At 42.4% G+C, this 25,868-nt stretch overlaps 1 protein-coding gene across 1 annotated transcript in view; it reads right to left on the bottom strand.

Annotated features, from left to right (window-relative positions):
• Positions 1–497: 497 nt before the first annotated feature.
• prkd1 (protein kinase D1) overlaps positions 498–25,868 on the bottom strand; it is a 55,013-nt gene continuing 29,642 nt past the window's right edge. The window contains exons 2-19 of the mRNA XM_021573990.3: positions 21,303–21,441; positions 17,756–17,887; positions 16,986–17,149; positions 16,569–16,592; positions 16,115–16,319; positions 15,306–15,383; positions 14,691–14,883; positions 10,565–10,688; positions 7,865–7,942; positions 7,062–7,350; positions 6,737–6,789; positions 6,235–6,307; positions 5,839–5,945; positions 5,399–5,560; positions 4,826–4,924; positions 3,709–3,976; positions 2,095–2,180; positions 498–1,720 (exon numbers count right to left, since the gene is read on the bottom strand). Coding sequence (XP_021429665.3) covers positions 1,478–1,720; positions 2,095–2,180; positions 3,709–3,976; positions 4,826–4,924; positions 5,399–5,560; positions 5,839–5,945; positions 6,235–6,307; positions 6,737–6,789; positions 7,062–7,350; positions 7,865–7,942; positions 10,565–10,688; positions 14,691–14,883; positions 15,306–15,383; positions 16,115–16,319; positions 16,569–16,592; positions 16,986–17,149; positions 17,756–17,887; positions 21,303–21,441 — 2,517 coding nt within the window. The 3' untranslated portion in view covers positions 498–1,477. The remainder of the gene's footprint in view (positions 1,721–2,094; positions 2,181–3,708; positions 3,977–4,825; positions 4,925–5,398; positions 5,561–5,838; positions 5,946–6,234; positions 6,308–6,736; positions 6,790–7,061; positions 7,351–7,864; positions 7,943–10,564; positions 10,689–14,690; positions 14,884–15,305; positions 15,384–16,114; positions 16,320–16,568; positions 16,593–16,985; positions 17,150–17,755; positions 17,888–21,302; positions 21,442–25,868) is intronic.

The following is a 25,868-nucleotide window of genomic DNA, read 5'->3' as shown; positions in this document are numbered from 1 at the left end:
TCAAATTAAATCACCCAACCGACCTAGGCCTTTGTCTATACATCAAATCAACAATCTAATTTTGATTGTCCTCCCTCTCAATCAGATAAACGCAATCTCAACATGGATCTCCAAGTGAATAATGGTTTCGCTTACATCAGCGCCATTCAGACAATGTACATATGGTTTTGTCTCACCTTTAGCTTTACTTTCCCTGTCCAGTTTGAGTGTGTGTGTGTGTGGGGGTGGGGGGGTCTTATTTCCTCATCTTTCTCCATGATTCTCCCATTCTCATTCTTCATGCAGTCCCCCTAAACTACGGATGAAGATGCAGCGTGAGTACGGGTGACAAGTTTAAAATAACTTGCAATTTGTTAACAATGTTCTTAAAAACTCGTGGCCAGTATCCTCAAAATGTAGGGCAGAATATAAGGCATTAGGCGATGAATAAGAGTGTATACTAAAGCAAACTCACAAATCATTAAAAAAAAAACTGAGTTAGTAAACACTTCAATATCTGCTTTGAAACATCTTTATTTAAATATGTAGCCAGAGAAAATAATTTCTTCCCTGCAGGCAATAATGCATTAAAGGCTGGTTGCAATTGCGCAAAGAGCACAAGCATACTGTACAGTAGCCAACATACGATTCAACATTCAGCATCACATCATGAACAGTTTCAACACTAGACTAGAAAAGCAGCTAGCTGTTGACGAGGTCAGATGCTTACAGGTATTCTACCTTCACTGTTTCTCTGTATCCAGGCCTCGGGATTCTGCCTCCACACACATCCAGCCTACAATGGGGTATCACCCCCCTCGGTCTTTGTCTTTCCACCATCCAGCTTTACTGGTTTTCTGTGAATTTTCATCATACTTTAGTAATAATACTAGTAATAATAGTAATAATAATAATATCCGTTCTCACTGAGTGGCACAGGTTTGTCCTGAGCTCTCTCGTTGGGTTGCACCCAATCACATAATTTAGTTTTGACTAAATCATTAGGCTTTTGGGGGTGGATTGGTTTCTGCTCTTGACTTCAAGTGGAAATCCACTCAAAAACTATCAAAAACTAGTCCCAAAATGTTTTGGATGTCAGCAGTCAAGTTTTCAAGATATTGGACATTCAAGAAGCAAAGTGTCCCCGGCCACATCATCATGAAAAAATGCTTTTTTGAAGTGATTGGTTGCTGCTGTTGACTTAACATGCAGTACACCTGGATGATCCCTCATACCCAGAGTATTACAGTATTAGTCATTAGATTCACTTACATTAAGCAGTAAGGCAATACACCTGGTTGACTGATATACAGACTATTGGAAATGAGAATATTTGTTCATTAGGCAGTTAGTTTAAAGGCAGGGTTTGGAGCTCCTAGTTCCTGGCTGGGAGTGGAGGGGTCAGTCAGTCCGTTGTGCTGTGGTGTGTTGTGGAGGGAGTGAGCAGGCTCTTAAGGGGGTGGTAGCAGCAGTGTACAGTACTGCAGCATGCTGACTCTTAATGGGGCAGCAGCCCAGCGTTTACACTATTGACCCTGATGCTGAGGGCCGTCATGGTGTCCGCCTTCTCCGACTCCACCCCCTCGCTGACGTCGGCGTGCGGGTTGACCAGGTGGGCAGGGTACGTCAGGCCGTGCTGTTCGGCGTGGCGTTCCCAGCGGGTGTCATCGCTCTCGTGCGTGATGTAGCGCTGGTGCATCTTCCACTCTAGGCTACGCAGATCCAGCCACATTTGGTAGTCCTGAGAAGGACATCATTAGCAGAGGGGCACAGTAGTTAGCATTAGCCTACGGCATCAATTGTTTTCATGTGATTGTGTCAATTGGGTTTTAAATGAGACTTTTTGCAGCTGTTAGAGGACAAACTCCTTTCTCACATCTCTCTTCCTGTAGGGCATACGTGTAACCACTTGCTAAGAGACTTGTCCAAATGTATTAACTCTTCTTACTCCTTGGTGATATATACAGTACCTTTTTTATTTTCTACATTGTCTTTTAAATCTCTCATTTAGAGATGAGCGGTAGCTTACCTGTAGCCACGGATGACTTAGAGACTTGTTTCCAAATCTGTAATAATGTCTGTTAAATGTCTAGTTTAGTTCAGAGTAAGGTTTACCTGTAACCACGGATGGCTGAGAGACTTGTCCACGCTGTAGCGCTTCCTCATCTTGACTTGCAGCAAGTTATTAATGAGGTCAATTGCTAGAACAACAAAGCAGGCTGTCAGAGGATAACTCATGGTGGGAAACCTGGAGGATTTAGAGCAGGCCCCTTTCAGAGCCATGTAAGGGCTAATGAGCAAAGCAAACATCATGTTAAGATTATTTCAGGGGTCATGGCTCTCTGAGCCCCAGTTGGGATTCTTGACCTTGAGGCCCTCCTCTATAGTACCAGGGATCGCTTGGCATTATGCACATGAATAGGCAGCAACAAGAATTTATTCTCTCTCTCACACACACACACACACACACACACACACACACACACACACACACACACACACACACACACACACACACTCTCTCTCTCTCTCTCTCCCTCACACACACACACTCTCTCTCTCTCTCTCTCTCTCTCCCTCACACACACTCTCTCTCTTTTTTATTTTCTATGGTATATCTTCCACAACCCAGCCATCCCTTTGAGATCGGTTCAGTCGGCCACCCTGCAGAGGCAACTGATAAGGCAGCGGGTTTACTAAGGCTGGGTGACCTGAGACTGCTGGGAGAGGAGGGGTGGAAAACCCCGGAAGTCCTGGCACAACAAAATAGAATAAAGTATCTTAGGCTGCTGGAGAGATTCCTGCAGGAGGTCCAGGAGGCACTGTCTGAGCTGGTAAGGGGGGGTTGTTTGAGCAGCCAAAGGGGGGGGCACCAATGTTTCCGGCACTACAGGTGACTAGGGACAGGCAAGGGGGTCTGGAGGACTTGTTAGATTTTAACACTCCGAACCTGGGGGAATTTGATGGGGTGGGAGATAAAGTCCTCTACAACCTCTGCATTAAGGTAAGGAACATTAGCAGCCTAACAGGAGTGAAGGCACATCAGTGGCAAGTGGTATGTGTTGTGGAGAGTATGGTGTGTTTTAGATGGAGGGGGATCTACAAACCCCCAGTACCAAAGAGGTCAGGGTTTTACATGGAGCCCTGGCCATTAACAGCTGGTTGGCACGGGTTGAACCGGGAGTTGGACAGGGGTGTCCTTTCTGTATTATGAGTGAAACTGTGATTCATGCGTTTTCTCTGTGAGCCAGGTTAATGCCATTAATATCTGTGTGAGATGTTTAGGGGCGGGTTTTACTGTTGCGATGTTTATAATGAGATACAGGTATTCAGAGAAAGCCAAATGTGTTTTGTTGAATTTTCTGTTTGCTCAGGCAAAGTTGGCTATTTGGCTAACAAGGAGGAACAGGGTCAAAGGTGGAGGGATAACAGACCATTTACTATTATTTAATGGGATGGTCTCTGCATGCCTTAGGGTGGAATTTGAGTTCTATAAAATGATAAACAGTGTGGAGGTGAGTATGGTATGCAGTACATGAGCTATTTTAGTTTTTTGGTTTTGGGGGGTGAGGTTTTAATGAAATGAGAATGTTTCATTAAAGAAAAGACAAAACAAATCAAAGAGTCTCTCTCTTTCTCTCTCTCTCATACAACTATATAAAATGTTAGTTTACAGTAATGCAGTTATCACAGTAATGCATGAGTCATTGCTGCTCGACAGACACCCACCTTCCTGGGACACCTTCTTCCAGGGGTGGGGTGGGTACATGAAGGCAGCGTTCTGGATCTGGTCGTGAATGTCCTCGTCCTCGTTGAATGGGAAGGTACCACTGAGGCTGACGTAGATGATGACCCCCACAGACCACATGTCCAGGGAGCGGTTGTAGCCTTTGTTCCTTAGGACCTCGGGGGCCAGGTAGGCCGGAGTGCCCACCACTGACCGACGGAAAGACTTTTCTCCAATGATGCGGGCAAAGCCAAAGTCGCACAACTTCACCTGAGACACAGATAAGTTGCGCCTCAAATGAGGTGTGTCCCCACTCTATTTGGAATACGGTGCAATTTGAGACAAGGCCATGTTTGAAGGTCGACTACAACACAACCTCCCGCTAGTCCATCTTACGCTGCCACAGTGTTCACTCAAACACAGTGGTAATCCAGGGTTCCACACGAGAGGAACAGTACTCTAGTTGTCTAGCCAAACTTAGACTTGTGTTGGAGAAAGCTAATTCATAACATCCTGCATTTGATCCACCTACACAGTTTGTTCCAGACATTATAATGATCAGCTGGCAAGGTTTACGCAAAAGGCAAATTATCACTGTGTGTTTAACATGGACATGATATGGTCTACATTCGATTTACTGTTGCTACAGAATGTCATCAGAAGGTTACCAAAACAGTGACTTCGGCAAGACTGCACAAGATGGCAGTTCTTAGCAGTGTGATGATGCCAGTGATGTTGGCAGAGCATATTTTGGGAAATGAACAACAGATATACAAGAACTGACTCCTTCCTTCTCAGAAAATATTTGCTGTAAATAACACAAATGTCATATATTTTTTAATACCCATCAGATGCCTGGAAATTCCTAAAGGGCAGTGACTCAGAGTCCATTTCCGCCTGGCAGGGAGGATACAGTACAGTACAGGACTATGAAGAGAAGGGGACCATCATTGAAAGTGTATCATTAAAATCAAGAGGACAGAACACTGTAGAGGCACTGAGCGCGCAGTAGCCATAATCAGCCACTTTATCTTAGAGGAGAGATTACGTCTGTTTATGTCTGTGAAATTGATGTTTCTGTTTTGGCTTGTTTGGAGGCTGAGCTGGAGGTTTTCTTACTTGTGGAAAAGCGTCAGAGGACCCCAGCAAGACGTTCTCTGGTTTGAGGTCACAGTGGACGATGTTCTTGAAGTGGAGATGATGAAGAGCCTGAAGAATCTAAAATATGAGGTGAAACTAAATTATTTCTTTGGCTTGTTATTTTTTTAATTATAAGGGATTATAAAAAATAAAAAATATAATCTGGTAATTTGCAATTATATACCACAAAACATGAATAAAAAAATATACATTACTTATCATAATTAAATGTGCAACAACACATGATTAAACACACATTATCATCAGAAAAATACATTAATCATTCCTGTAAGCCACATACATTATAGTCATTTATCCAGAGCAATTTACAGGAGCAATTGTGGTTAAATGCCTTGCTCAAGGGCACGTCAACGGATTTTTCACAGTCTGCTCTGGGATTAGAATCAGCGACCTTTCAGTTATTTGCCCAACGCTCTTAACTGCTAGTCTACCTGCCGCACTTCACTGACTGTGTTTGTATACAGCATGTGTCACTGCTACTGCACGACTGTCCATTGTCTGCAAGCAACAACGCTTGTCAGCCAGGCTTACCTGTGAGACAAAGAATTTGGTGATGCGTTCAGGCAGCCTCCCCTTCTCACTGGACAGGATCATCTCCAGCATGTCTCCATGGAGCTTCTCCATGACGACGAAGACGCGCTCCGGCGTCTCAAACATGCACTCCAGGTTCACTACCCCAGGGTGATGCAGGTTCTAGTAAGGAAACACAGGAAGCATTTAATGGCAGCAGGCCGAAGAGCTTGACAAGTTCTCCAAACACCCACTGTGACGGCATGATAACTACCTCATTATTTACATTATCTACGTACTGACAAAATATCAAGAGCCTCGCTCTATTTTTGTCTTTAGGTGTTGTTTTGTCATGTGCTCCACATAACGTGTGTCTGGCAACATCTGATAAAAGTAGTAATGTTTCTAATAAAAATGTTTCATAGGAGCACACTGGGCCATGCATGCTGATGTGTGTTTACCTGAAGGATGGCGACCTCATTGCGTAGCTGGCTCTCCTGCTTGGTGGGGAAGCGTAACTTGTCAATGATCTTAATTGCTACATCCCGGCCAGTTTTTCGGTGCTTTCCTGTAGTATGGAGACATTATATTATGGAGGAATCAAAGTCAAGTTACATGTTTATGCAGGTGTGACTTCTTATAATTAATGATTATCTCAAATACTTAAAAAAAAAGATGACATTTAATCTGATTAATAGCAATGCACTATATGTATGACTCAATACAATACACACCTCCTTGGTCATGCAAATATTTTGCTAGGATAAGATCAGGAGAGAATTGATATCAAGGATGTGTTCCTCATTTTTTTTTTTTTTACAGGTTATCGGTGTGACAAGGTGGTACAAATGCATCACCTCCATAAACAATCCCAAATTGCCCCGATCCTAGGACTTCATCCGGGAATATCTGATACACTGAGCTGATATCCTGTAGGTGTAAAAATCCAGTCAATGGTTTAAATGAAAGCTTCAAGTGTATACTGTCAGAAATACTTGTCTACAATCACTTTTATCTCTTCTCATCTGGCAACTTAATATCCACTAATCCCATACACGTCTGGAAGACTTTCCCAGAAATACAATTATAACCAGTGGTACTGTGACTAATTATTGACAGTAGCTATGGCAACTGCTTCGCTGAGTGGGTAATCAAAATAATCACCATTTGAGCTACTTAGGGGATGATCTCAACTCAGAAATCTGACTATGCACGAGGAGCAGACATAAACTAGATGTGGAGCCAATGTGACTATAAATGTACCTTCCATTACTGCAATATCAGACACACTAAATCTGAGTGAAAATGTGAACAAATCCATAGGCTCGTTCAAATAACGTGAGACCAAATCCTACTTACCACGTTCTCTTGAATCTGGCAGTTGGACACTGAAATGCTGATGGAAACATCCTCTGTTGGTGTAAGAGGTGTTAATCATATCTTTAAGAGTATTCCATACTATAACCTTGAGTGTTCCTCCCTAGTGCTGAGTAGGTTTGCCAAATTCTGGGAACTTTCCCAAAAATTCCCAGTCTTTGAGAAAATCCAGCTTTACTTGAGAAAGTTACCAGAATTTTGCAACCTTAGTGCTGAGTAAGACAGGGTTGCTTCCATTCAAATCCATTCATTTCTATTAGCTTTAATCTATCCCAGAATCTAGTCAATTCATTCTGCTTATACATACTGTGGCCACCGTGGCGTGACCCGTGCGACAGTCCTTTTGAGATGGCGGGCATGAGGGCGTGCTGGATGGCGATCTCCCACATACGAGCGACGTCCGGCCCGACCCCACTGACCAGCATACTGCCGTGGGCCGACATGCTCCCCGGGCCCTCCGGCCTTGCCAGGTTCTCCCCTATGTAGTAGACCAGACTGGCCGTAGTGATCTCAAAGCAGTGGGCGTTGGAGCCCTCAGACAGCAGGTTGAAGGTCTTGGCTGGGTCCAGAGACAACACCTCTGACAATGGAATTTCCTGCCACACAGCAGAGGTAGTATTGTTCCTAGCTGTTTGAGGTCAAGTTACTGTAAAGAGCTTCGTGACAACAGCGGTTGTAAAAAGGGCTTTTTGAAATAAATGTGACTGATTGATGTAGGCACTTAATTAACAGTAGTGGTTAGAGTACTTATATTTCAATCTGATCAATGTGTTGATGGTCCAGGCTGCCTATTTCTTGCCACTACAAATGACATTATACCGTAAATCAATTCTCCATCAATGTTTATATGACAAAGTGATTGCAACCTGCTTATCTGCTTATCATTTATATTAGCTTTAATCTATCCCAGAATCTAGTCAATTCATTCTGCTTTAATCTATCCCAGAATAAAACTGCATGCGCTTGTTAACCTTGTCTTATTCATACCCATAATGACAGTAAATTTGTTTGTATTAACTTCAGTTCTTGAATTTCACTCACTCCTCACCCATAATAATCTATACAACATACAATTTCAATTGATCGATTTCAAAACAGTTGATTTCCAACCTTGTAGTATTTGCTTCCTGTGTCATTCTGGAAAAGCGTGATGCATTTGCTGTCCAGTCTCCAGTAGTGTCTTTTCCTCTGTAGTGGAAACAGACCGAGAGCGTTGTTAACTACCGCTGTCACAGACTGGAACAACATTCCATATGTTCATGGTGTGTTCCATCTCTGGGGGTTCCCCATCTACTATGCATCTATTATGCCGTAGGTCAGTGCCCATAGCAGATTGGAGGAACTTTTTTTGCAGGTGCTAGAGGTAAACATGGATGCCTGGTGAAGACCAAATGGTCGAAACTTTGTATCCATAAAATCACCTGGGAGATTGAACAACAGAATGGAGAGGTGCCCATGTTCTTGTACTACAACTGAATTTGACACTTTGCTGGTCATTATTTATCAAACAATCACACACACTAATGGAGCATGTATTAAACATGGGCTGTTGGTTGGCACATACTGTGCAGTACTCTATAGACCTACAGTAACACAGTGTTGGCTCACAGTACAAATACTGTCTTGTGAATAACCCTGTAACAAGTACCACAGTGTTGGCTCACAGTAATAACACTGTCTTAATAACCCTATAACAAGTAACAGTGTTAGCTCACAGTAATAACACTGTCTTAATAACCCTGTAACAAGTACCACAGTGTTGGCTCACAGTAATAACACTGTCTTAATAACCCTGTAACAGTAACAGTGTTGGCTCACAGTAATAACACCGTCATAATAACCCTCTAACAAGTACCACAGTGTTGGCTCACAGTAATAACACTGTCTTAATAACCCTGTAACAGTAACAGTGTTGGCTCACAGTAATAACACCGTCATAATAACCCTCTAACAAGTACCACAGTGTTGGCTCACAGTAATAACACTGTCTTAATAACCCTGTAACAGTAACAGTGTTGGCTCACAGTAATAACACCGTCATAATAACCCTCTAACAAGTACCACAGTGTTGGCTCACAGTAATAACACTGTCTTAATAACCCTGTAACAGTAACAGTGTTGGCTCACAGTAATAACACCGTCATAATAACCCTATAACAAGTAACAGTTTTAGCTCACAGTAATAACACTGTCTTAATAACCCTGTAACAAGTACCACAGTGTTGGCTCACAGTAATAACACCGTCATAATAACCCTCTAACAAGTACCATAATATTGGCTCACAGTAATAACACTGTCATAATAACCCTTTAACAAGTACCACAATATTGGCTCACAGTAATAACACCGTCATAATAACCCTCTAACAAGTACCATAATATTGGCTCACAGTAATCTTAATAACCCTGTAACATAGGGGTTCTTAAACTTTTTTAGCCTGGACCCAAATTTGAAATTCTGTGGTTTCCTGGGACCCAAGCTTAGGAAAATATGCAACTATACGTAAATATCGGTACATTTCATTGCCTTTATGCCTAAAAATATGCAATATAGACAAAAACAAATAACAATGAAATACCCATAAATATCTTTTCATGTTTATTGTTCAGCATTAAAAACACTCTTACATACCTGTCTAGGTTGCTGTTAAAATACATTTTTAAAATTCTGAACTGGAATAAACTGATTGATCACATCACACAGATGTAGACCAGAAAACACACAATCCTAATGAGAGGTGTGTGGCTGGTTGAAGTTTTCAACAAGCAGGTCTATTCTGGGCTCCGTTTTTGATAGTGCAACACTGAGGCCATGCTCAGCATTGACACTGTTTCTGTACTTGAGAACCCTGACTTGCATAGGTATGTGGTGCCAAACTGGATCAGAACATCTACTGCTTTCTCAGTCAGGCAGGAGACTGCTTCCTGCTGCAGATGAGCAACCCAGAAATATGTGAGTGTTTGCACTTCCCCACACAAAACACATTGTGGGCGCTCCTCGTTATTTCTCAAAGTTTGTATGAAAGAGACTAAAAGTAATCACTGTATTTGCGTTTCATGACGATTGAGCTCAGTCAGAACTTGTGGCTAGCATGAGTCCATTTCGTGACAGCGGTGAGTGATTGCCAGTGGGAATAACAAGTCAGTGGCTTGAACGACAGCTCTGCAGCGTGTGGGTCGCGGAGTGATCTTCAACAAAACTGCAGGAAAAATATCCAGAAAACCGCGAGGCACACGGGCATCTCCCTCTACCTCTCCCACTCGCGCAGCTGCCAAACTGAGCAGACACCGCTGCTAAGCAGAGAGCGCACTGAACCGAGAGCGCAGTTGCACTTGGCCAAATAAATTCAAGTAATTAATTAAATAATTATACATTTACGTCGCCCACCCTTAACACGTCCGCAACCCACTTTGGGTACCGACCAATACTTTATGAAACGCTTCTGTAACAAGTACCACAGCGTTGGCTCACAGTACTAATACTTTTTAATAACCCTGTAACAAGTACCACGGCGTTGGCTCACAGTAATAACACTGTCTTAATAACCCTGTAACAAGTAAAGTCTATCATTCCAACAGCGGGAAAATTCAATCGACAATCACAAAATACACATACACAAATCATACAAGACATTAAAGAAAAACAGCACAGAAAAGATGATCAAGTCTATAAAATGTTGTCAGATTAGTGTTGCAAAATTCCAGAAATTTCCCCCAAATTCTGGTTTTCCAGAAATCCTGGAATTTTGCCACTCTACAGAAGATTGATTATTTGATGTGACAAAAATACATTAAGACAATCAGACTTACCAGAGTGTCTTTACTGGTGAAGTGCACTAGCCAACCTTCCTTCATGACATTACTGCTTTTCCTCTTGGTGTGTTTGACTGACTGGACCACTCGCATCAGCGGGATGTTGTTGCTAGTAGATGGGCTTTGGAATGAAGGGAGTCAAACATAAAACTCTGGCGGTGTGAATGCTTTTCTTAACATTAGGACTCAGGTAGGGTTATGGCCAATGTTCCCTCTAATTCTTTCGGCAATGAGCAAATTTCAGGTCTGATGAGCACAAACTGTGTGTTTTCTGTGAACACTGAGGCTGTACCCGCTTTAGGTTACAGTTTAACTGTGAACATTGAGGCTGTACCCACTTTAGGTTACAGTTTAACTGTGAACACTGAGGCTGTACCCGCTTTAGGTTACAGTTTAACTGTGAACACTGAGGCTGTACCCGCTTTAAGTTACAGTTTAACTGTGAACACTGAGGCTGTACCCGCTTTAGGTTACAGTTTAACTGTGAACACTGAGGCTGTACCCGCTTTAGGTTACAGTTTAACTGTGAACACTGAGGCTGTACCCACTTTAGGTTACAGTTTAACTGTGAACACTGAGGCTGTACCCGCTTTAAGTTACAGTTTAACTGTGAACACTGAGGCTGTACCCGCTTTAGGTTACAGTTTAACTGTGAACACTGAGGCTGTACCCGCTTTAGGTTACAGTTTAACTGTGAACACTGAGGCTGTACCCGCTTTAAGTTACAGTTTTATCAGCGGCCAAGTAGGCTACTGTGGCTATTTGATCATAATGTAGGCCTACCAGAGTGGCCTGCCATAAAAAACAATGGAGAAAATGCATCACATAACATTTGTCACGGATCCCCCCGGTACTACTGCTCATTCTGTTCACCAGTTCCGGAGGTCTATGTCACCGGCATTCTAGGCTTCACTGAACGGGATTCATTATCATCAACCCCGGACTGTCTTGTCTGATTTCACACACCTGGTTCCATTATCATCAACCCCAGACTGTCTTGTCTGATTACACACCTGGTTCCCATTTCCCCTGATTAGAATGTTATGTATGTGCCCTCTGTTCCCTGTCTTTGTAGGTTATTCTTTCCATGTCCGTTGGTTGTGTGAGTACCTATGTGTTGGTGTAGCTGTTATGCTGCGTGCTTTATATATTGTGTATTACGGGTATCGTCCCATGTCGTTCAACAAGGTTTACCCTCGCTCTTTTGTTTGGGTACAGCCCAGTGTTTTTGTATACGTGTTTGTTTTGGGAGTATTAAAAACCCCTATTGTGTATTCCTGCGCCTGTCTCCAAATCCTTTATACCAGCGTGACAACATTTTAACATGGAAATGGCTGTTCTGTCATTCAGCCTACAGTAGCAGCCAATTTGTGGTGTTCAATGTAGGCCTACATTGAAAAAAACATGCAGGGTTTGACATTAAACTGTTCATCCACTTGTCCTTCAGACAAAGAGGTGACTGAATATGTTGTGTTGTTTGATGCAAGAAACTGCTTTACAAAATAAAATGCATTTTTATTCCCATTATTACTATTGGCTACTTAACACTCGAGAGCTTGGGGTTAAAGGGGAACTTGGGCTCCCGAGTGGCACAGCGGTCTAAGGTACCGCATCTCAGTGCTAAAGGCATCACTACAGACCCTGGTTCGATCCCGGGCTGTATCACAACCGGCTGTGATCGGGAGTCCTATAGGGCGCCACACAACTGGTCCAACTTCGTCCGGCTTAGGGGAGGGTTTGGCCGGGGTAGGCCGTCATTGTAAAATAATCATTTGTTCTTAACTGGCTTGCCTAGTTAAATAATGGTTAAATTATTCAAGCTTGTCTCAAAATACAACACTGCCCATTTAAGACAAAAAAAAGCTTTTTTACCTGACTCGCTTTTCAAAGATGTCTAGAAATGTACATATTTTGTGCTATTGTAGGAAGAAATCACTCCCCTACTGCTGACTACAAATGATCTATAACTGGGCTGATAACTCACTAACTAGCAAAAGATATTAACAAAATGTGTACACGTGGCTACATGCAGCTCTTGCTTTTATCTCCAAACAAGCGCATCTACTCACGACCGCTCATGCTGTAAACACAGTCCAGTTCAAAGGGAATGGTGCAGATCCATATATGGCAATGGTTTATTTGCATATAGGCCTACTGCAGCTCTGATTGGTTATGTCACACCGGTCTGCATAGAGTACGAGTCATGTGTGTCAATGCACTAAAATCCTACTCTGCTGCGTTCTGCCTACAACAAAATCTCTTGCATTGTTAGTTTTGTTTCGGTATGTTGCATTGAAAGTTGCTAATATTGTGTTGATTCGATCACAATTATCACAGTAAAGAGTCAAGATCACTTTCTGAGTCAAAATGCAAGACGAGAGCTACCGCTCAGATTTTTTATTTTTTTTACATTACTTAATAAACGTAAACCTATGCAACATTAACCAATTAAAAACAGTACTGTAGCAATGAGGTTTGTGCAGTATGCTATAGGCCCAATATATTACCAGGGCATATTGGCTTTGCTTGAATTGCCCTGCCAATGCATTGTTGTTCGGGACATTTTTAAAAATATATATCCAAATTTGAGGTAGGCTATATGATCACACCGGTAATAGATTCGTTGTTGTATTACTTGTGAGGCACAGCGGTTTGAGTGAAAATGTAAATAATTAGCTTTTTATTTTACTGGGCTGATGGTGCCTGCATCTGATGATCAGTCTCAGTGGAGGGAGAGAGGAGCAGACTGATGGTCCGTCTCTCAACATCCCTCCGCTCTCCCTTCCTTCCACTGACACTGACCAAAAATGTCAGTGTCTTTCAGCTGTTAGTGAAATTCGAGTTGCGCCTCATTATTTCTGCCTCATGTACAAATTCATGGTGTTACTCCTATGAAAAGTGAAATATTCCTCAATATTAAAAAAGACCCAAGCCATTTATAATAACAATGCAAACCTATCGATACTTTCCTACTCATTCATTACTGCTTGTTGTAGCACTGAGTGGAAATAGGAAGAACACACATCTTATGGTTTATAAAAGTGTTGAATACAAAGTGTTGACATGGCTGAGTAAGAACTTAAACATGAACTCAGTCATAAAAACAGTAGCTCTTTTCTGTATTCATTGACAGTCTCTAGTCATGGTTTTAAACATTTTGAAATCTCATAGTATCAACTTTTCTGTAGCTTTCTTTTATGCCTGCTAAATTACTGCAGACACGGTAATCTGAACCATCTGATTGGCCAGCGGTAGGCCTATAGTGCACTTGATTTGCTCTCCGGGCCCGCCTACCCGGTGTGTAGGGCAGCTGAATTGGGTGCACCTACCACTGACAGCCCGAGACAAAAAAAATTAAAAAGGCTTTATAGTTGGCTTTTTTACAGAAATGTTTGGAGATCGACCAGTCGATTGCGAACGACCGGTTGGTTACCACTGCTCTAAAAAGTTGAGTGAACTTCCATCTCGTGCTTCTCTCTGCGGACTGACATCTCTTCTGATCGTGCACGTGCACGGCAGTCCTGGGGCTACTGCGCGCAGCTTAGAGGGAATATTGGTTATGGCTATGGTTATGGTTACGCCGTGGTGTGGACATGAAGCTAAGGTAAGGATAGAACCGGGATGTGGACATGAAACAAGGGTTAGGGTTGAACCGGGATGTAGACATGAAGCAAGGGTTAAAATTGTGACTGAGGCCAGGGTTGAAATGGGATGTGGACACGAAGCTAGGGTTAGAGTTGTGGTTGAGGCTAGGGTTAAACCGGGATGTGGTTGAAGATAGGGTTAGAGTTGTGGTTGAGGCTAGGGTTGAACCGGGATGTGGTTGAAGCTAGGGTTAGAGTTGTGGTTGAGGCTAGGGTTGAACCGGGATGTGGTTGAAGCTAGGGTTAGAGTTATGGTTGAGGCTAGGGTTTAACCGGGATGTGGTTGAAGCTAGGGTTAGAGTTGTGATTGAGGATAGATGATTGTCCTACCACTCCTGAGAGTAACGCCCATACCAACATACTAATTCCCAATACATTGCTTCATTCTAAGCAGTATGCTAGAGTAGATATTGTACGAGGAACTATGACCATTGGGGTGTCCCTCTGGCCTAATCCTAGTCCTAGGTCCAGTCAATCACCTTATAGCCTTGTTGGAGTCGTCCTCTGGGTCGTGGAGCTCTCCCATTTCCCCATGGCCAGCCTCCAGCAGGCCAGTGTCAGTCACCACGGCCTCCTCCATGTCATCCATGAGACCACTGTTCCTGTCACTGTCGTGGTCGTCACAACCCTGCCCCATCACCAAATCAGACTCTGCCCCTGGGCTCAGTAGTTCTGGAGGAGGAGGAGCAAGTGGAAACACACACAAGGAATTAGAAAAAAGTGTAAATTGAAGTATGCCAAAGAATACCTGTTTTTTAAAGAAGAAGAAAGAAGAAACAAAAGAGGACAATACTAAGAATATCTGAATGGTAGAGTAGAAGAGATTTAAAAAATAAAACAGTGAAGTTATTTCACAGTCATAATTTGGTCAATATTTACAAGGAACATTCTGGTACTTCCAAGAATTTAACTGGTATTCTATTTGATTGACTTTCTACAGTCTCTGACAACTGAAGTAAATGCTGCAGAATTGAAAGAAAAACATCTCAATCCTGTGACATTTCTGTTAAAAAATGTATGAGATGGACTACCACTTAGTTGGAAAGATCTGCCACACTTAAAGCAAAATAATGACTATCTAAAGTGAGACTTGCCTCCATTTTTAGACACTTCTCCAAGGCAGTTGTTTGGCACTTTGGGCGCACATCGTTTATGACAGTTGAATTTGCAATCTGTAACCGTGAGAGAGAAACAGAGAGAGTGTGAGAGAATGTGTGTGAGAGAGAGAGACAGAGAGAGTGTGCAAGAGGGGAGAGAAAGAGATAAAGGAAAGAGAGATAGCTGGCACATCCACTTGAAACCTGTATAATAGCACTGTGACTAAAAACAACATGTTATCTGTCAGCTAGAGTACCTCATGAACCGTCTCTCATATGATACTATTACACCCTGTTCTGTCGTATATATATATACAGTACAGCTCTACACATACACTAACAATGGCTGCTAAAAAAAAGACAAAATCCCAGCCATCATTTCAGGGACAAATGTTTTTGGCAGCAAAATAAATGAAAGCAACATGACTGCTTGTCTACACTGTAGTAACCATAGAATTACAGTACAGAGTATCTGTGAATTATGGAATCTCTACGGAAGTAACAACACTGTTGCTGCATTTGTGATTACCATGTAATTATACAGTTACAGGGCTATCTAAAAATCAGACCATAATAGTTATTCAAGATGTCACAAATAAAGCTTGAGGGAGAAACATCTGAAAATCTGTGAGCTTTGCCAACTCTGTGACAACCAAGTCTCGACATATCCCAAAATAATACCACCTGAAACTATTGAGCTGGTAAAAGCCCACAAGTGAGTCACACACTATTACAGCATCACCACCTCCTCCACCACCAGTCAACCTCTCATGATCTCAAGTCTCTCTCTCCAGGCCCTACTGTACCTTTGCATTGCAGGCCTTGACGGAACAGACCCTTGAGTAGCTTCTTGCAGTGTTGGCAGACGGTGGGGCGTGTGTAGGAGTGGACGACAAACGTATGAGGCACCTTGACTTTGGACAGGAGGATTTTGTCTAACTCTATGGGCCGGCCGGTGTAGGAAGAGGACCTTCTCTCTCTGCCGGGAAAGATGTCTGACTGTGCCTTCTGCTGCGGAGGGTAGCAGGGCAAGGCACATGGTAGGCATGGAGGTAACAGATGACAAGCAACAACTACGTAAACTACAATTATATAATTCAATCGCCTTTCTTTGTCTTCTTTGTCTTATTTGGGCATATGACACTTTAGGGAAAAACAGAGAAAGAGTGCTTCTGGTGAGAATAGGCATATTCACACTGCAGTAGGTGATGGCTGGGTTTAATACAGGAGTAAATGGGGACAGGGTATTGGGGTACCTACCTCCATGCCGGAGGTGACAGAAGACTGAGCATGCAGCGAGGAGAGGACAGGGACACACACAGGGAGGAGAGAATTCATAGTTAAACCTAACAGATATTCACACACATGACTGACTGCTGCTTGAGTAAAGAGCTGCTCCTACAGAATTCATCACGAACACAAGCAACAGGCCTTGCAGAATCACATCAAGTCCTTTATAGTAGGAACATGACTCTCATTGTAATCCAACAATTTGTCATTGGGAGGTTGGGAATGCATAGGGCATGTAGTAATCTGTGGTGTGTGTGTGTGTGTGTGTGTGTGTGTGTGTGTGTGTGTGTGTGTGTGTGTGTGTGTATCAGCTGTCATGCCCGTGTGAGCTTGGGCATGTGTGAGTGGCTCTTCCTGATGACCCACAGTAACCAGGGGTAAACTCACCAGTAAGGCCTCGTCGGAGGTGAAAGGCGAAGGCTCATTGGACCGTGTGGTGGTCAGGGTGGTCAAGCCGGTCAGAGAGACATTGGACAACCTCCGCTTGCGGATACCACTGCAGTTATTTGGGATTTTAAACGCACAGCGCTTGTGATAGTTCAGACCACAACCTTCGGCGAAAAACAGACGGTTTTCAGAGCAAAGGTGAGTTCACGTGTAATGTGGTCATTTTTATACTTGCATCAAACTGGTGAGAGACTGTCTTTATGGAACAAAGTAGGAATCATCTGATGGACCAAGTCATTCATGGATTGTTGAAACTTTGGGAGAGTTTCCTTCATGAGCTGGCCACCATTCCAGTCAGACAGAAGTACTTGCTAACTTTTATACATGCTAGGCTATTGTGTCTGCTTCCATCCACTCCATGCACTACCTATCCAACTCCTTTCCAACTACCACTTCAGCCAAACAGAAGACACATTGTTCTCAAGCAGGGGCTTTGCTGCTCACCATGAACCCTGAGGAGACCTCTTCAGACTAGAGTACACCTGGGTGGCCTGTATCCCACGTACCCTAATTCTCTCTTACAGAGTTCCTTAACAGTGTCGGAGTGGCTGGAACTTAAAGAAATGTGTTAAAATGGGCCCAGGGTTGCATCCCAAATTGTACCCTATTACACTACAAAGTGCACTACTTTTGACCAGAGCCCTGGCACTATATAAGGAATAGGATGCCATTCGAGATGCAGTCCTTGGCTCCTACTGTACAGTACCTACCTTCACACTTGAGGCCCTGTCTCACCAGGCCCCACAGCATCTCTCCACAGTGGTCACAGAAGGCAGGGGCCCGGTAGGAGTGGACAAACAAGGCATGGGGACGGATTTGGAAGTCCTCCACTGTTGCAGAGGCTAGAACAGGTCAACAACAATAGTCAATGGTTGAATTTCCACAGTTCCTCACATTCCCCAGATTTAATCAGTACTCAATAGCTGAGTTGTATTCTGTGAATAGTGACCCATTAGTGAAGTAGTGTAGTGGTACCATGTTTACAATGGATGTAGAATACAAAAAATTATTGGCTGTTGGCTGGTACAGTATTTGTATATTTTGAGGTAAAGGCTTTTTGCTGCAGTTAGAGTTGTGTTTTTTGGCTGATTCTGTTAGGCTGCATTGGGCAAATGGGATAGAGTGGAGAGCTCAGCATGAGACTGCCTCATCAAACTCACACATCTTCCCACCAACATGCTTGTCTCAGCACGCTGAATACATTCTGATTAGCCATTCTGCTTGGTAAATTAGTTACATTTATTCAAATGATTGTTTTGCCTGTTGTTTAAAAGCAACACTATGGCTAGAAGTTGAACAACCTGTAACTGTCATTGCATATTTCAGAAGACGAGTGTGTGGATGTGAATGTGGTACCTAGGTAGGCTTACTTATCTAAATAAATACCTATGTCTAATTAGTGGTTCTAGTGACATTTCTGCTTTTGCCGCTACACAACTTTAAACACTAAAAGAAAACAAACACGGATGAATATAAAGATACGCTGTGGTGGTAAAGACCAGCTCACATGATACACAGTATCTCTGCATTCCAGCATGGCACAGTACTGATCCTTTTACTGTTTCACAACGGCAAATGGTGTTAGGGTATTCCATTTCAGTGTACAAACCGGTTCCGTGTACAAATCATTGGGTAGAGTTAAAGTTGCCTTCTTCCTCACTCCCATTTTTCTGTTTACAGATTGGGGTGCACACCCGTTTTGCATCAAGTAGCATCCATCCTGTTCCAGCGTAACAAATCGACGTTGTTCACACCCTCGTGCTGGTAACAGCAAACGTGTTCTTGGCATCCTATCCACCTTCACACTCATTAAGTTGCTCCAGAAGTCGAAAAAGATCAAACGAGGAAAGACAAATCGTGAGATCTTTGACAGGAAGACTGGCTGGTGAAAACAACTCTATGGGATAGTGTAACACACCGTAATGTTCATTTATCAACCATTACCATTTTTCTTTCTGTGAAGGGAATTTATGATTTTATTGATGAGTTCAGTGGAGCACAAGTGTTCTGGCATTTGGCCCCTGTGGTGAGCCTCCTATAGTAGCTGCTCTATGTTAGCATGACGCTCTCTCCATTCATACTTCCTGAGCTTATCAAGAGTCAAGAACAGAACAAGGTTATAACTTGTTTTGATCTTCTACCTCAAATGTGAGTGCTAGCATAAGCTGAGATGAACTGAACAACGAGAGTAGTACAAAATAATACTGCAGACAGACAGACACAGACAGTGTTAGCGGCATCTGTGCAGTAAGACATACCCATGTGAACCTTCACAACATGTGACCTCTTATAATGTAACACAATAGCCACACATTAGAATCCATGCAATTCTCTGTTATTATTCACTTCGCGCAGCCTCTGATGCTGAAACAGTAACAGAACTAGACAACAATTTACACACCACAGTCAACAGAGGACACATTTTGTTCAGAGCAGCCGCACAGTGGGAATGATCACAATTAATAATCACAGACAGTCTAGTCTTCACTGCTTCTTTCTGACAGTTGTAAGGTTCTTCCTGTGTTACTTTTGCTCTGTGCTCACTGCTCTCTCAGCTGTCGAGTGTGTCATTAAAAAGTGTCATGAGAATGTGTTCATCTGGGCATGTAAATCACTAAATCACCTGAGCCCTCTCTTTCCCAGCAAGGAGTGCAGCCAGGGGGTAGTGGAGGTGTCAATCTACCCAATGTCTCCCCCCCCCCCCGTCTCTGTACCACAGCCACAACTAAATTACCTGCCATACTGTAACACACAGAGGGGGAAGAGAAAGCCTGCCAAGCGTTTGTAAAAACACTTTAGCAGTGTCAAACGCGATACTTCGATCACTTCCTACTCCTGGGCTAGGATAAGCACACCCCTGATTTTTTGCCGGGTGCGGCAGCCAAACAACTGGAGGGGGTGGAGGGGAGCAGAAAACTGCCAAAACAAAGCAGAGCGACATCACTGGTTCAATACGCAAAGATGATTAAAGATTTGTGTGACGACTTACTATTTGGTTATTTTAATAAATGCTTTATTACTTCACAAGAGACGGGCATCTGAGATAGAACTTACAGTAATTGGTTAATTTGCATATTGGCATAGTTCCACATTTCCAGATCACGACTTGTGTGTTGGTGTTTCTGATTGGCAGCTAACCCTGTGGTGGTTTTAAGATATTATCTGAATGAATGATCTTTTGTAGCTGGCTATATCAGCTAGACACCAGCATGCCCTCTAGCTCTGTATTTGTCATGTAGTCAGTTATCCATGTTCTTGTCTGTTGTGATGACTGAGTCAAATTAACCACACAGTATGCTATTAGCTAAGCACAAAGACAATATACACGCTTATGCCATTTAAATACTATGAAATGTAACATTACGTCCTCGCTATTATCATTGTGTCGTCTGATTGGCCCATTACGCTGGGTAACATTGTATCGCTCTCCTCCTTTTCAAGCTGCTATTATGGAGATGCTTTGTACTCTGTTCACCATCTGTATGAAGCTTGAACACGTTCTGCATTTAGAACAAAAACAAAAAGGAACCTTCTACTTCCTGCTATTATTCAAAATCAAGGGTTCATAGGAGAGTTCACCCCTCTTCCCTATATCAAATGGTACATTCTAGTGGCTACATAACTAACAGAAAAAAACTGCTGAAGAGAAGCAGTGAATGCAATAGGCCTATGTTCTATTGCATTAAAACACTGTGTGGAAAAAAAGGTCATATGACTGTATACGACATATGCAAACAGAGATTAGCCTATATGGAAACAGAACACAGGTGAACAGAACTCACCTTCAAACAGGAGCATGTTACATATTCAAATGCGTAGGGCATGGATGGAAACACCTCAATCCAGAGGAAGACATTGTGCCATGTGTGACCTAAGGAGGGCCTGGGTCGTTTTATATCATGGCAGCCGTAACAAAATGTTTTGAAACATTTTGCAACAGAAAACCACAATTAATGTTTCTTATTGGTCAAGTTTGGGTAGTTCCTCCCCATTTCAGTTTATTTTCTTCCGTATGATGCCTAATGAACACAGCCCTGTTCTAGTGTGTACTATAGTCTTACCTGATAGCATCACCTCAACCAGGCAGTGTGTAGTGTGTAACATGTAGTGTGTAGTGAGCACTGGTTTTACCTGATCGCACCACCTCAACCAGGTAGTGTGTAGTGTGTAACATGTAGTGTGTAGTGAGCACTGGTTTTACCTGATCGCACCACCTCAACCAGGCAGTGTGTAACATGTGGTGAGTACTGGTCTTACCTGATAGCACCACCTCCACCAGGTCTCCCTCTGTGATGTCTGTAGCACATTTCACCAGCTGGAGGATGTTCTCTGAGTCTGGAACATGGCGGAACAGCAGGATCTTATCATACATTCCATAGAAGCCACACTCAGGTAACTGTGTGTGAGAGAGAGAAAAAAAAGAGTAGCTGGCATTGGTTAACATTTGATAGGTTTTCTTGTTTGCTTGACTATAGTTCTGTCCAAAACAGATTCGCTGTTCTATTGCTTGTTGATTAAGTGGAAAGAAATGTACAATAATTTCCTTTCAGACAATTTAAAACAATATCTTAATAGTCAAATTAAAGATGTCCTTCTCTGCTTTTTTTTCAGGCAACACAAGAAGAAATCTGTCTCCATAGAGACCCTTGGAGGCATCTCACACAGCAGACTAGGGCAGATTAACCTAATAACATTTAGAGGAACAATGATATTGCCTCTAAATTCAATTTACAGAGTCCAGGGTTCAACCTTTCACCAATGATGATACAGTACTGATACCCAACTGCCCATTGATAATATAGCTCCAAAAGATCTTCAGAGATATTTACAAAGCTGTTCATCACAGCCTCCATTCAGTAACAATGTAACTTACAGCAAAGTCATATGCCTCTTCAAATGGAATTGCATTGGTGCTATGCTGCTGATTAAGGAGCCCCATAATGATGCAGACTGTTAATAGCCCGTATGCTGTCTTATTGTACAGTTGAAGTCGAAAGTTTACATACACTTAGGTTGGAGTCATTAAAACTCATTTTTCATCCACTCCACAAATGTATTGTTAACAAACTATAGTTTTGGTAAGATGGTTAGGACATCTACTTTGTGCATGATACAAGTAATTTTTCCAACAATTGTTTAAAGACAGATTATTTCACTTATAATTAATTCACTGTATCACAATTCCAGTGGGTCAGAAGTTTACATACACTAAGTTTACATACACTAAGTTGACTGTGTCATGGATTTAGGAGCTTCTTTTTTTTTGTCAATTGGAGGTGTACCTGTGGATGTATTTCAAGGCCTACCTTCAAACTCAGTGCCTCTTTGCTTGACATCATGGGAAAATCAAAAGTTATCAGAACAGACCTCAGAAAATAAATTGTAGACTTCCACAAGTCTGGTTCATCCTTGGGAGCAATTTCCAAATGCCTGAAGGCACCACGTTCATCTGTACAAACAATAGTACGCAAGTATAAACACCATGGGACCACGCAGCCGTCATACTGTTCAGGAAGGAGACTAGAGAGACTCTGTCTCCTAGAGATGAACAAACTTTGGTGCGAAAAGTGCAAATCAATCCCAGAACAACCGCAAAGGACCTTGTGAAGATGCTGGAGGAAACCGGTACATAAGTATCTATATCCACAGTAAAACAAGTCCTATATCGACATAACCTGAAATGCCGCCCAGCAAGGAAGAAGCCACTGCACCAAAACTGCCATAAAAAAGCCAGACTACGGTTTGCAACTGCATATTGGGACAAAGATCGTACCTTTTGGAGAAATGTCCTCTGGTCTGATGAAACAAAAATATAACTGTTCGGCCATAATGACCATCGTTATGTTTGGAGGACAAGTGGGAGGCTTGCAAGCTGAAGAACACCATCCCAACTGTGAAGCGGTTGTGGATATATTGAAGCAACATCTCAAGAAGAAATGGAAGAAAGCTTGGTCGCAAACTTCCAAAGTTCTGGCAAAATGGCTTAAGGACAACAAAGTCAAGGTATTGAAGTGGCCATCACAAAGCCCTGACCTCAATCCTATAGACATTTTGTGGGCAGAACTGAAAAAGTGTGTGCGAGCAAGGAGGCCTACAAACCTGACTCAGTTACACCTGCTCTGTCAGGAGGAATGGGCCAAAATTCACCTAACTTATTGTGGGAAGCTTGTGGAAAGCTACCCGAATCGTTTGACCCAAGTTATACAATTTAAAGGCAATGCTAGCAAATACTAATTAAGTGTATGTAAACTTCTGACCCACTGGGAATGTGATGAAAGAAAGAAATACTGAAATAAATCATTCTCTCTACTATTATTATTATTATTATTTTCTAGGATAAAATGTCAGGTATTGTGAAAAACTGAGTTGAAATGTATTTGGCTAAGGTGTATGTACACTTCCGACTTCAACTGTACTGTCTTTACCAAGAGTCAGAAGCCTATAGCCTAGACACAGACTTGACAATTGTTCTTCTCTGGTAAATGTAAGGTAGGTGTTTAATCAAACAGGCAACACAGTCTGTTGCAAAAGAGCCCACATTAACAGATGCAGACTAGGGGCCAATTACTCTATTTTAATGCAGTTAGAACATGTATTGTGTTTCATTAAATTAAAGACCCAGGATACTAGAAAACAGCCCAGAGCAAAGATACAAAACAAACTTGTGGTGTATTTAGTGAGGTTAAACATTCAGAATGTTTCAGATAGAAACATCGGATAGAGCAGCACATTCTGTCACGTTGCACCCATGCTATTTAGAAACAGTAAAAGGAGAATGGTCTGTTTCACCATGTTCTGTTGTAGAACATCATTGGATTTTTAACTGTCTGTTTCACTAATCTATCTAAAGTCTGAGGTCAAACTATGGTGTGCTTTAGGTCAACAAGCACAATGCCAGGGCTGGGAGGTAAAATGTGTTTTGTTATACCGGTATTGATGCATGGACCGGTTTGGATTTATGTTATACCTTACATAACAGTATTCCAATGTTTGCTTTGTTAAATGTAATAATTGAAAAGTAAAACTCGAACAAGCAGAGCAGGTGCCAAAAGGACCCTAGAAATCTGCACACATCCCCTTGTGGTGGAAGTATGAACTGCCAATAAATCCATTAAAATACCTGCCAATTATCAGCCTGAAAACGTCATCCTGGCACGTTTAATCAAAAAGGTTAAATGTCACAGTAGCTGACTTTATCTCAATACATTGCAGTCAATGGGAAAAGATAAGTTTCAATCAAATTCATCTTATGTCAATAAATTCCAGTCAATGGGAAAAGATGAGTGTCACAGGGTTGATGCCTAAGAGAATACATTGCATCAATGGGGGATGATTAGGATCACAACATGATTTTGAGCCGGGATGTAGAAATGAAGCTAGGGTTAGGGATAGGGTTGAGGCTAGGTTTAGAGTTGAGCCGGGAGTTGATATGAAACAAGGGTTAGGGATAGGGTTGAGGCTAGGTTTAGAGTTGAGCCGGGAGTTGATATGAAACTAGGGTTAGGGATAGGGTTGAGGCTAGGTTTAGAGTTGAGCCGGGAGTTGATATGAAACTAGGGTTAGGGATAGGGTTGAGGCTAGGTTTAGAGTTGAGCCGGGAGTTGATATGAAGCTAGGGTTAGGGATAGGGTTGAGGCTAGGTTTAGGGTTGAGCCGGGAGTTGATATGAAACTAGGGTTAGGGATAGGGTTGAGGCTAGGTTTAGGGTTGAGCCGGGATGTGAAAATTAAGCTAGGGTTAGGGATAGGGTTGAGGCTAGGTTTAGGGTTGAGTTGGGAGTTGATATGAAACTAGGGTTAGGGATAGGGTTGAGGCTAGGTTTAGGGTTAACAAAGAGATTCTGGGAACATCAGAAGGTGGGGAGAAATGAACTATATTCTGGTAATCCGACCAATTGAACATATGCGGTGGTACTTAATGAATATGATGTCAATGATAAGATGACATAAACTCTACAAGTCTTACACATCAGAGTTATCGGATTCACATGGAATTGTTGTTCAATTTAAATGTTTGAATATGAAATAATTCGTGATAGGATGAAATGTGATTTTAGCTTCTAAAATGTGAGATTTGGGTTTTCATAAGGTTAGGGCTCTGCTCAATCAGTGGCCCGCCCCTGTGAAGGGACATGGGCTATAAAACTTTACAAACACGCCCTCCTCTCCCTTCCTATACAAAGCCTTGACGACAATATAACCTCTTGTTCCGAGGATGTGAGGACGACGATCCGATGTCAGAATGGTTCAGATAATAACTACAGAAGGAAGCCAACATCAGCGTGAGCTTTGGTTGCGAATGGTATGAACTTTGAACTCTTATTCACTACAGAAGTGATACCTCCTAGCCATTGAGTTAGCAACAGCAGCTGCAAACGAGGGTTAGGAAGGAACAGACAGAGTAACCCGTCTATCACACAACAACGTTATTACAACGTATCCAATTGACCACCAGAGACATTCTTCAAAGGACAAAGGACTCGGTTTGGCAACACGGCCTTCCATCTACCACCAACATACCGAAGCGCAGCTCAGAGTAAATATTTATTGCATTTTCCTTTTCCAAATGGGCGGTAATTTAGAATGCATAAGATACTGTATTTACGATAGCACAGCTTCTTCCTTTGTTCCTTAGTCTTCCCGCTCTTTCACTCAAACCCAGCCCCTTTTCTTTTGTGTAACAAGCTGTCATATCTGTTCTGCCCGCCAAGGACGTTTTCCTTTATGACGTAATTTGTAATCAAGTTATGATTAATTATGTGTATGTGCAATTCTGTGTGATTAGTTAAAATATTTAGTAAATAAATAATTAAACCCAATTTTG

This window comes from Oncorhynchus mykiss, chromosome 19 (assembly GCF_057628025.1).
Source record: "Oncorhynchus mykiss isolate SJ-2025 chromosome 19, ASM5762802v1, whole genome shotgun sequence".
NCBI lineage: Eukaryota > Metazoa > Chordata > Actinopteri > Salmoniformes > Salmonidae > Oncorhynchus > Oncorhynchus mykiss.
The sequence above is the reverse complement of the archived record's forward strand: the minus strand, read 5'-3'. Positions and strand labels throughout refer to the sequence as shown.